We start from the raw sequence: 12,304 nt of genomic DNA, 5'->3' as shown, positions 1-12,304 counted from the left end.
ACTTCACTTTCCTATGGGCGAATTTTCTCATCCATCAAATGGGGATAAAACAAGTACCTAACTCATAGAGCTGTTGGAAAGATTAAATGTGTTAATATATGGGAAACACTTAGAGTAACATCTTGCACACAGTTAGGCCTTACATATGGTACCTATTTTTATTATTACTTCATCATTTTGCCAAGAACCTTATTCTCCACCACAAAGACAGGGTGAGTTTTTCTGCTTCATAGTAAACCAAAACTCTTGCAGAATCCTGCATCTTCTCACTTACATGACTTCTCTTTACCTGAACCCTCTTCACCTCAGTGCAAAAACCTTTTGCTGGACAATCCTTTCCTAGTGGTCCTAACAAATCTGAACATTTCTCTGCTAATGTTTCTTCCTTCTGCTGCAGCACAGAATTCCACTAAAAATTCCTTTTGGAAATATGCATTAGATTCAACACCACACTTATCTGAGGATTGCAATGCACCCAATCACCTTAACCTACTCCATCTAATTCCAAGAGTTTTAACACATTTCCTTGTCTCACTCACTGTTTGTTCTAGGCAAAGAATCCTATCTCCCTTTTGCCCCATTTCTAAGCATTTATTTAAATGTTCCTCATGTTTTTTCTTTCCTTCATATCTTGTTTGTATTTGCAAATTATAATTACAATATGTCCACTGTAGGAAGCATTACTTCTTTAATAAACCTACGATGTCAAATAATTCTACTGTACTCAACAAACTTTGTTCCAACCATCCTTCTGTAGAGTTTGGTGTCCCATACTTTAAGATGCACTGACAAACTGGAAGACTTTAAAAGGAAAGTGATCAAATGGTGAGGGGCCTTGAAACTATATACACATATATATATACTCAGATTATTTTCTATTATAGGTTATTATATGATATTGAATACAGTTCCCTGTGCTATATAGTAAATCCTTGTTGCATACCTACTTTATGTAGAGTAGTTTATATTTGTTAACCTCATACTCCTAATTTATCCCTCCCCTCCTTCCTTTCCCCTTTGGTAACTGTAAGTTTGTCTTCTGTGTCTGTGAATCTGGGCTTGAAACTGTATTTAGAAGGGAATGGAAATGAGAAGATTAAGGGTAAGTTTTGATTTTGGATAAATACAAAAAAGAGCTTGCTGATAATTAAAATCACCTGAAAATGAAACAGACTGGCTTTGCAGGTAATATTCAAGAAAGACCAGGCCAGTGACGGGGGTCGGGGGTAGGGACTGGGGGTTGGGGTGTCATGTATTCAAAAGAGGTTGAATAATAGCAGTTGTTTGCAACCTTCCCCGCCCCCCCCCCCATTCTTCAAGAGAAGCTAATTCATGTGAATACCATTGTTAAGTAGGGAAAATAAACACAAAGTCTCATTTTGAGTCCAGAATAAGCCCCAGTTTACCTACACAGGAAAGGATAAATTTCTTGTGGATAAACTTCTCATCCATCTTTGGAGACACTGCCTGGCACATAATAGATGCTTAATAAGTATTTAATGAGTGAATGAATGCTTAATCAATCAGGGCTCTGGACTGCCTAGGTTTAGCTGCATAATACTGTATTAAAACTACAGAGTTTACACTGTTCCAAACAGAGAGTTCTTATCCTCGAGGAGCTTATAATCCTTATGGATGGAACATGAGGAAAAGCTTTTACTCTAGAATCAACTCTCTTAATACTTAAAATTTCTTGGAGGGCTCAAAGCTTGTCTGCATAGACATCAAGCAGAGGACTGATTTTACATTGTAGAACTATGACTTAAAGAATTTATATATTATGAGTGGTTCTTTATCTAATTGTAGAGCATGGGCTCCTGCACAAGGTCTTTAAAAAGTAATATTTATTTATACTTATTTACTGAACCACTATTATATGTGTTGTACTTTGTTAGGATATATGGGGGTTATATGCTAAGACAAGCAGTTGCCCTTAAAGCATATGTAAAAATATCTATGAATATCAACCAAAGTAAGGAATATAAACTACATGAGAACAGGAATTTTGGTCTTTTTTAGAAAATTTTTTGTATTTCCAGAGCCTAAAAGAATACTTAGCACATAGTAAGCACTCAGTAAATATTTGCTTTGTAAAGCAACCATACTCTGATAAAAACTAATTTAAAAAATAGAGTAAAAAAAAATATTTGCTAAAAAAAAATATATTTGCTGAATGAATTATTGAAAGAGAGAGTGGTGCTCTCCCAACATTCTATTTGTTTCCCTACATTCCCTTATTCTCTTGAAATTAGGTGGGGTTATGGGACTAGTTCTGGATGGGCTGCGGTTAGAAATATGTGTTATTTCAAACCCAACATCAAAAAACTTGTGCAATCCTCCAGCTCTCTACTCTTGCCACAGGGAGCAAGGAAGCCGCATGCTCCAGATGCGAACAGCTAGAAGATGGTGAAGATGTCATTATTCTGCGTCTCTAAATGGCTAGTTAGAGTAGAATGTCCCTTTTCCCACCAACCAGTGATAGATAAGTGGCATACACTGGAAAAAAAAATTTTAAGTCACTGAAATTTCAGGATGATCTGTACCATAGTCTATCCTGATTAATACAAATAGTAAGTGCTATGAAGTTAGTACAGAGAATATACAATGGGAAATTTTCAGTTGGCCTGATCAAGAAAGGTTTCATAATGATGATGACAATTTAGCTAAGCCTTGAAGATGTAGTATTCCCAAGGTTACTTAGCTACAAGATGGAAGTCATCCCTTATAAATCTTTCTTTTTAACTCTATTGACATAGTTTATCTAAGTGATAAAGATAACATGCTGAGCTGGCACTGCTTATCATGTTTTGCTTTTCTTTTATTTCTCCATATAAACCTTAAAATATTAAACAATCCAAAAAAATCTTAGGAAAGAAAGGAATTGATTTAGAGTGGTACAAGCAGGGAAATAGTACCACCTGTCCTAATGGGAATAGGGAACATATCTCTTTGACTGTGTGACAGCACAAATCTCTTGTTTGAAGCTTACATATAACCGTCAACACAGGAGAATATCGTTAAGTGCACTTCTGAAAATCTGCCCATAAATTCAATTGCTCTATATCAAATTTTGTTCTCCAACTGACTTACAATCTCAGAATTAGATATAATATGTAATTACATATAATGTATAAAATTACAATGAAGAGTACAGGAAAACTTGTAAATTTCATACTCTGAATAAGAGTAAATTTTCTTGTACAGAATGATAATGACACTAAATTCACAAGAAGTAATAAAAATAAAGCAGAAAACAAGCTCAGCTTTCCTCTGCCTGAGTCAGTAGTATTCAAAGAGATGGAAGGCCCAAAGCAACTTTTTCCATTTGTGCTAAGAGACAGAAGACACCACAGAAGTCATCTATTCAGCCCCAACTCAATACAAGAATCCTTCTACAACTTTTATAACAATTACAGTCTGCCTCAATATTCGTATAGAGAATGTAAGATCAGACAGCTTATTCACTCACCATAACATATCTAGCTCGTTATCCAGCTGTTGAAAAAATTTATTCTTTCTTAGCTTTTATATTTCTTATATTTTAAATTTATTTTTGTCTGCTTTAAGTTTCATTTCTACCACTGACTAGTAGGGTCACTTTGGGCAAACTGTCTCACCAATCTGAGTCTTAAACTTATTTTTCATCTATAAAATATGGAATTGATGAGACTATGCATCTCTAACATCCTACCTAACATTTTGTGATTTTAAAATCTTTTCTACAAAACTCTATATTCTGCCTTTGGACCTCCGAATAATTGCATCTTATGGCCTCCTTTCAGAGGGTAGAAGGAATGGAATCTTTGTTATGTTGTGAGGTCTTTCCAGTTTTCCTATATCCCTTTGTCCTTCTGTAGCAGTAGAGTTTCAGCCTTATAAAAATTCAGACGAGTTTTTCCAACCTTTTTCATTTGTTTACGTATTCCCTATGTAAAGTATGTTTGTATGCAAAATTTTCCAAAAAGTTATGTGAGTACTGAAAGTAAGCTTCCTCATCCCTTGGAAAATCTGTGTTTAACTCTGAGTAGAAGGGCAGGCAACTGAGCTTGCTACAAATGCCTCCTAGCCTTTTAGAAGCTTTTCTCCCTGCTAATTAGCTGTGAATGTTTTGCTTATTTGGTTTCTGTCCCAGCAAGCAGAAGCAAAGGGGCTAGAAATGAAGGGCCCTGACTGTAGAGAGGGTGACCTCCAGGCTTGTCCACAGTTGTAGTTTCCATGGAAGAAGCTTCTTGGGAGGGAGGATGCCTCCATTTATAAATAGTTGTATAAACTACAGTATTCCGTTTACTCTCTTAGGCAACTTTTATTTTAATTTTTTAAGGTAAAAGTCATAGCACTACAGAAAAGAATATTTTCTCAGCCACTGCTCCTCAGCAACCTATAAATCCTGATAGGGTGGAGATATACATGCTGGAAATTTCCTACAATAATTTCTAGTCTGTGTTCATATTAGATCAGCTTGGTAGTGAGAAAAGATGGGACTGGGACTTAACAATGAGAAAAATTAACAACCTTAGGCAATGCACACCTAAAGCAGTTGTACATTTTATAAATTACATTACTGAGAAATGTAACATAGCAGGTAGAGAGAAATTTAAATGGTGAGTTCCCAGAAAATCAAACAAACTATCGAGGAAATAAATTCTGAATACTGAAGACCTTTTTCATCTCAGAAAACGTAGAGAACTATGAACTATGATTTAGGTTGGTAATCACTTGGGATATTTGGTACTTACTGATTTTGTATGAGAAATCAGTGGTGTTAATGACCTAAATTATCATGGGCCCAAATAAATTAAGCTCCAACACAAAGAGGCAGTGACAAAAATAAACTAAGTTATAAGAGTTAAAATGAAAATATGCACATAGCACTGGTTATATTTCATCAGTTGTTTGCTACCCTCATGGCTATGAATATATTTCAGAACATATATGGTCAATTAAAATATATCCAAGAAGCGCATTTTGGAGGTTAGAAAAATTTCTTGGGGTTATAGGCTGAATATAGTCAACACAGAAGACTGGATTAGTCAGATTCCAAGAGATTGTGTACTCCCTTCAAACTATGGTGAAAAAAGAAACACTGGTAAGATATGGAAGTGTCACTAGGGCTATACTTCTTTTTTTTTTTTTTTTTTTTGCGGTACGCGGGCCTGTCACTGCTGTGGCCTCTCCCGTTGCGGAGCACAGGCTCTGATGCGCGGCCATGGCTCACGGGCCCAGCCGCTCCGTGGCATGTGGGATCTTCCCAGACTGGGGCACGAACCCATGGTCCCCTGCATCGGCAGGCGGACTCTCAACCACTGCGCCACCAGGGAAGCCCAGGGCTATACTTTTAATGTTAAAATTAAATTCTAGCCTCAAAGCACACTATGCCTCTCCTGATATAGGCCAAGTTCCTTGTTATATTCTAATTCACATTCCATGTCTTCGGTTGATCATTCCACCTACCGTTTTCGCTGTCTAAACACATTCTTCTCAAGTTTTCCAAGCTTCTCTGCACATGGTCATGCATTTTACTCCTCTCTAAAGTTCTCTCATCTCTCTATGGACACATCAATTTACAAACACTCTCCACATTCTTCTTCTATGGTTTCTCATTTGACTTTTTTCTTCTCTGCCTATGTGGGTACATGAATGATATAGGGATATACATTTTGCTAAATATAGTAATGTCCATACATCTTTCCCTTCAATATTTTCCAATCTAGGAAATGTTTGTTATTCACTTAACATCGAATATTTTACACATATCAAGTATAATCGTTTTCAGTTACTGGCCTCATTCTTCTAACCTACCAAATCTTATAATGCTTTCAATATATTTTTCAGAACAAAGGAAAGGAACAAAACCCAGTGCTGGAGGTAATAAAGACCTTCTCAAAAAGCAAGGGGAGCTATCAAAGAAATACTTCTACCTCTGCCCTGCTTGATCACAGAACCACTTGGAGTATTTTCTGCCCACTATGTACTCTAACTTTCCCATTCCTGACAATGTATACGTATCTTTGACAGACGTGTGCGATGGAAACACTCTGCTGTCTCAATGTCCTTTAATAGATTTGTGAGATTTATCTATGAGAGTATAAATTCCTAAATGGCTATATTCAGAGTCTGGAGACCTGGGATATAGTCTTAGATGATAGCAATGGGCTACGTGGAATTTTTTCTTTCTTTTTTTTTTTAAAGCAGTTGTACAATGTTTTCCTCAGGTTTCTTCCAGTCCTAACACGTATGATTATATGGGAGTTACTGTATCTATCAAATTATTTTTGTATACAAACTAGTACACAGAGTGGGTACTTCACTGTCAAGTGTCTATTCATCTTTCAAGACTCAATTCAAGTGGCTCCTCTTTCAGTTTTCCTTGGTTATCCTAAATAGAGACAATCTTACTTCTCTGAACATCTATAGAAGTCATTGTTTATACTACATATATGAAGCTTATATACCATACTGTGTCCCAATTATTTAATTAATGTGATATAACCTCTACCTGACTGTAAGGTCCAAGAAAGCATATTCATCTCTATAGCCTCTTGTTCTGATATTGTGTTTAATAAATTTTTATTGAACCTGCTAAACTGTTTTTCTAAAAATATAACCAGAAGAAGTTTTATACATCAAATAACTATGATGTAACTATTCCCATCTGTAATTTTTTTGGGAGAGGGATAGAAAAGAATTTAGGTAAAATAAGTAGGCAATAAGGAAGTTTCTTAGGGATCTTAGATACTAAGTAATAAACAGTGAACTCAGGAGCATAAGCTGAACCAGAACTGCCACTCTTTCAAATCCTACTAGATAACCAACCATATATGCATGTGAAGTGTAATAAAGGAATGGGTATTTAGAGGAAGAGTGGGAGGAAAACAGTTGAAGATGAAGAGCTGTTGATATGACAAGGACAAAATTTGGGTGGGAACCAGTTCTGTTAGTGTGAGGCCATTTGCTGGAAGTCTCTGAATCTCCCACTTTTAGCTTGGATACTCCATCTTATCCAACAGCTGCCTACTTACACAGAATATCTGCAGCTCAGTTTTAATGAACTTTCCATGAAATTCAAGGGATTCACACACGGAAGTAAAACTCCCTTAACTGATACCTATTTAACTAACTGTATGCTTATATGAGCTGGTTGTATTAGCTCTTAAATCTATCTGTGTCAGTGATACATGTTATTGTAATTATACGATTCAATTAAATATTAAAAAGATGAAAACTGAGTAGAAAATGACAGTTGTTTCTATGAAAACCAAGTGGATGATTTGGAAAGCTCAATGAAAGAGTTGCTAAAAATGCTGTTAACTAGATGTAAATAAGTCAATGATGAAAGACTGAGCGATGGATATCATACAAATCTGTAAGGCTTACACAACTACATTGCTTCACAAGAGTATGGTTTAACTCTTCTTTAGAGAAATCAACTGGAAATTTGTCCTTAAAGAAACCAAGATGATAGGTATGGTTTACGCAAGAAAAAGGACTCCTACTTAAAAATAAAACAATGGCCCTGTATCACAAGAGTGGTGAAGAAAATGTTGAAGGTCATGCGTATCATTTTTTTATATTGAGGGCTCTTTTATCACCACTGTGCCAGTTACTAATACAGACTGCTTTGGGTAAAAAGGGCTTCCTCTAAATTTCATAAATACCTTATTTAAGAAGATCTCATAGAAGTGTCACATGAAAATTTCACTGTTGTAGATAAGGCATATGTATTCACATTACACGATTTTATGAATAATAAATTAATGCAAAGGTCAAAGCAGACAAAAAAAAGCAGACAATCTAATCTTAACAGCAACTATTCAGTATTGCTTTGCTGATGCTTATGAAAGTATAAGCTATATGTTTATCAATCTAAAATACGTTCACTATTACAATTTGTAGCATAGTCTACTATATTACATTATTTTGTTAGTGAACATGAGAAAAACTTTAAACTTCAAACTGATTCAACAGTTTAAGAAAGTTTCTGCAGAGGCTAAAATGTTTTTATAAAATTCCTTATTTTTGTAAGCTTTCTACAAATGTGATGAGGCAAAATAATAACCTGTAAATCTAAGCCATCTTAATATATTGATTCTGTTTTTGCAAATTACTCCACGCTAATCAAGAAATATGTTAATTTTACCAAGTAAACTTTGTTTCAAATGACTTAGATTAAAACTACAAAGAAGTGTTTCAGACTGACATTTTATGTGATATTTTATTTATACTGCCTCATAACTATACTTTTAAATTCACCTACATTCTGGTTTGCCTTTTGCACAGATTCTAAAGCTGGCAAAAAATAATCATTCTTTAAAAAATATATGAAATCATGTCCTAAAATGTTTTTCTGTCATCTTCTCATAAATATACCAGTATGATAAATATACTTTCCCCTCTCTCTTATTAACTCTTACATACATAGCATATGAGGATTGTGGACTTTTATTCAAATAAACAACATAAAACTTCAAATAAACAACTTAAAAACAAAAGCTTTTAAATTACCAAAATACTTCAATTGTCTCTATTAACTATAAACAAAATATATAATTCTGTAGGCAATAACTATTAAGATAAACAATTTTGACAAAAGAACTGGTAAATAATTTCTCAAAGGCTAGAAAGAAGCACACTAGTAATTTTTAGTTCATTTTCCCTTCAAATATAACATTTTCATTATTAGAGGAAAAAGAGGAATAAAGTACAGAAGTTGGAGTCATTCACTTCCTTAAACAATTAGGAAAAACAGCTGTTACATGAAGAAAAGTGAGTAGAATTAAACAAATTATCTGTCTCTCTTGCTCTTTGTATTTTCTGAAATGAAACATTTCCTCCAAAATTACAACTTCAAAGAATCTCAAAATTTGTACACCAGGGCTTCCCTGGTGGCACAGTGGTTGAGAGTCCGCCTGCCAATGCAGGGGACACGGGTTCATGCCCTGGTCCTGGAAGATCCCACGTGCCGCGGAGCGGCTGGGCCCGTGAGCCATGGCCGCTGAGCCTGCGCTCCGCAACGGGAGAGGCCACAACAGTGAGAGGCCCACGTACCGCAAAAAAAAAAAAAAAAAATTTGTACACCAAAACTATTACATATTCTTTCGAATATTCTGTTTATGTGTTGGAAATTTTCTAACCAGATGCAACAATTAAAATTAGCAAAGCAATAATAGAATATGTGTTGGTATGCTAAATATAAAAAAATAAGAAATTGCCATATAAATATGATATGTACATTCCATTGTTTGAGGAAGACTGACGAGCAACAGAAACTTTGATTACCAGTTTAAGACAAAATATCTTGACTCCTCTTAAAGTTGCAAATAAAATGGAAAGCTATATATATTTTTGTTTAAATATACCAATGCTTACGTAAAGTGGTTTTTTTTCACACTGTGTACTTAAATGCTATTAAAATATGGTGACAAACTATTTGAGCTCTGTTCTTTTTTACTGGATATGCCTTAAATGATTAAATTTTTATTGCTTTTATATCTGTCCTAAAGATAGTATTGCTGCAGCCACGTAGCACAGAGAGATCAGCTTGGTGCTTTGTGACCACCTAGAGGGGTGGGATAGGGAGGGTGGGAGGGAGACACAAGAGGGAGGAGATATAAGGATATGTGTATATGTATAGCTGATTCACTGTTATAAAGCAGAAACTAACACACCATTGGAAAGCAATTATACTCCAATAAAGATGTTAAAAAAAATGAAGTAGGGCTTCCCTGGTGGCGCAGTGGTTGAGAGTCCGCCTGCTGATGCAGGGGACATGGGTTTGTGCCCCGGTCCAGGAAGATGCCACATGCCGCGGAGCGGCTAGGCCCATGAGCCATGGCTGCTGAGCCTGTGCGTCCGGAGCCTGTGCTCCGCAACGGGAGAGGCCACAACAGTGAGAGGACCGCGTACCACAAAAAAAAAAAAAAAAAAGTAAAAATTATAAAACTGAAAACCATAAAATAATAATAATTTATCAGAAAGAAGATGTGACACATATATACAATGGAATATTACTCAGCCATAAAGAGAAATGAAATTGAGTTATTTGTAGTGAGGTGGATGGATCTAGAGTCTCTCATACAGAGTGAAATAAGTCAGAAAGAGAAAAATACCATATGCTAACACATATATATGGAATCTAAAAAAAAAAAAAAAAAGGTTCTGATGAACCTAGGGGCAGGACAGGAATAAAGATGCAGACGTAGAGAATGGACTTGAGGACATGGGGAGGGGGAAGGGTAAGCTGGGACGAAGTGAGAGAGTAGCATTGACATATATACATTACCAAATGTAAAATAGATAACTAGTGGGAAGCAGCTGCATCCCACGGGGAGATCAGCTCAATGCTTTGTGACCACCTAGAGGGCTGGGATAGGGAGGGTGAGAAGGAGATGCAAGAGGGAGGGGATATAGGGATACAGATATATGTATACATATAGCTGATTCACTTTGTTATACAGCAGAAACTAACACAACATTGTAAAGCAATTATACTCCAATAAAGATGTTAAAAAAAAAAGATAGTATTGCTTTTTCCTTTTTTTTAGTGTCTTGGAATTCTAAGGTGTTATAAAAGCAGTGTAAGAGATAGTTATAGGAAAAAAAAAAGAGATAGTTATAGGAATAGATACCTAAATAAATTTCAGAACTATTCTAAATTACGTTTATACTTATACTATTCATTCAATCAGCATTAGGAAGCATCTACTGTATATTCAGCATTTAGATAGCAGGCATAAATTATTTCATGAATAATTAAAGTGAAAGCATCTAATATTATAAGAAAGAGGTACATTTTACCTGGATTAGATGAGGCAATGCTTTTAGTGTAAGGCAAAACCAAATTCCCAGCTTGCAGGGGAGCAAATCATGCCATTGTGGTTTCACCAGTAATCTAAAGGGAAAACAAAAAGCAAAAATAAAGAAGCAAAAATAGAAAGAAAGTTGACAGACAAAAATATTTTTATAATTATCATGAATTCTGTTTTGAATGGCTATTTCAACAAAGGAAGAAGTTTTTCAATGAAATATTTATGACAGTTATCACTTAATCTGATGTATTCTATCATAAAATATATTAGTACAACAAATGCAATTATGTATAATAAGTAAGAGAATCTAGGCTAAGATTTCGGGGAAGGGGACTTGTAATCAAGTTATAAAGATAAAGAAAAAAAGCCCTGTTTCTAACCTGGACTTTTCATCAGTTTGGCAAAATGAATTCTTAGACTTTATGATTACTTCAGCGGTAAAAGACTAAACATCATCAGAGTGTCCCCAAGTGCTGACAAGCAGATATGAAGACTGTAGCATAAACAAACCAATACATAAAAATTAATGTCATTTGCAGTTCACTGAAGCATTACTCACTGATGTCATCAGAACAGAAGACAGGCAGAATAGTCTCTGATCTCCATCTCACATTGATCCAGTTCCTGCCCTGCTGTGTGAACTACTTAAACCCTTTATTTCTTCCTATGAATCAATAGAAGAAATGGTAGTATCTCTTTGAGTGTGCTGCATATCACTGTCTCTCTACATATTGTCACTCCTGAGCTAAACACTACAGTGATAGACTCTTCTAGTAATACTTTGTTTCTAAAGTTCAGTATAAAATTTTCAAATAACAAGAATTCAGGGGTTTAATTATGTAAATATATATGAACACTTTACAAAGGGAAAAACCTGTAGAACTTTTGCTTAAGATTAGAATGTGTTTCATAAACTATGGCACATTATTAGTCTTTTATAAACAGAATACAGATGTAAATGTTAACATATCTGAAATGGATATACATATGAAGTTGAATCACATTAAAGACATATTTTAAAACAATTTTGAATTATAAAATGTTTTTACATACTCCCACCTTTCATTTTTTTCTGAAGCACCAAGTTTTGATACATCCACAGTCTTGCCGCCTGTCTTTTTTTTCTTTTCTCTCTTTTTTCTACTAAGCAGTTCATCCTAATGTGGAAAAAATTATGGTTACAGGTTATCATTAACATGTACTCTTCAAATGTTATCAAGAGTCTTCTGTGAAGGGTAAACATTATAGAAGAACATTTATGCAAATGTATGTAGGGTCCAACATGATTAAGTAAAATCATCAATCTTTAACAATAACTGTTGCCATGGTAACCAGTCCTTAAACACACATGAAGCTCAGCACTGTCAGTCATGTGTATCTCCATAGCAATCAAAGTTTTCTAAGAAGAGAAGGCATTCAACTTACTTTTTCTCATTCATCCAACTTTAATAATGTCACTTCAAAAAGAATGAGTAAACAGATGCTAATTCATGAATACT

The 12,304-nt window shown here is 35.0% G+C and overlaps 1 protein-coding gene across 2 annotated transcripts in view; it reads right to left on the bottom strand.

Moving 5' to 3' along the window:
- The window catches only part of DNAJC1 (DnaJ heat shock protein family (Hsp40) member C1), a 198,402-nt gene that overhangs the window by 105,158 nt on the left and 80,940 nt on the right, over positions 1-12,304 (bottom strand). For both annotated transcript variants that reach the window (XM_079700847.1, XM_079700848.1), the window contains exons 5-6: positions 11,865-11,962; positions 10,795-10,888 (exon numbers count right to left, since the gene is read on the bottom strand). In XM_079700847.1, coding sequence (XP_079556973.1) covers positions 10,795-10,888; positions 11,865-11,962 — 192 coding nt within the window. The remainder of the gene's footprint in view (positions 1-10,794; positions 10,889-11,864; positions 11,963-12,304) is intronic.

Source organism: Hyperoodon ampullatus (assembly GCF_949752795.1).
Source record: "Hyperoodon ampullatus genome assembly, chromosome: 3".
Lineage (NCBI taxonomy): Eukaryota > Metazoa > Chordata > Mammalia > Artiodactyla > Ziphiidae > Hyperoodon > Hyperoodon ampullatus.
This window is presented reverse-complemented; position numbering and strand designations above follow the sequence as displayed.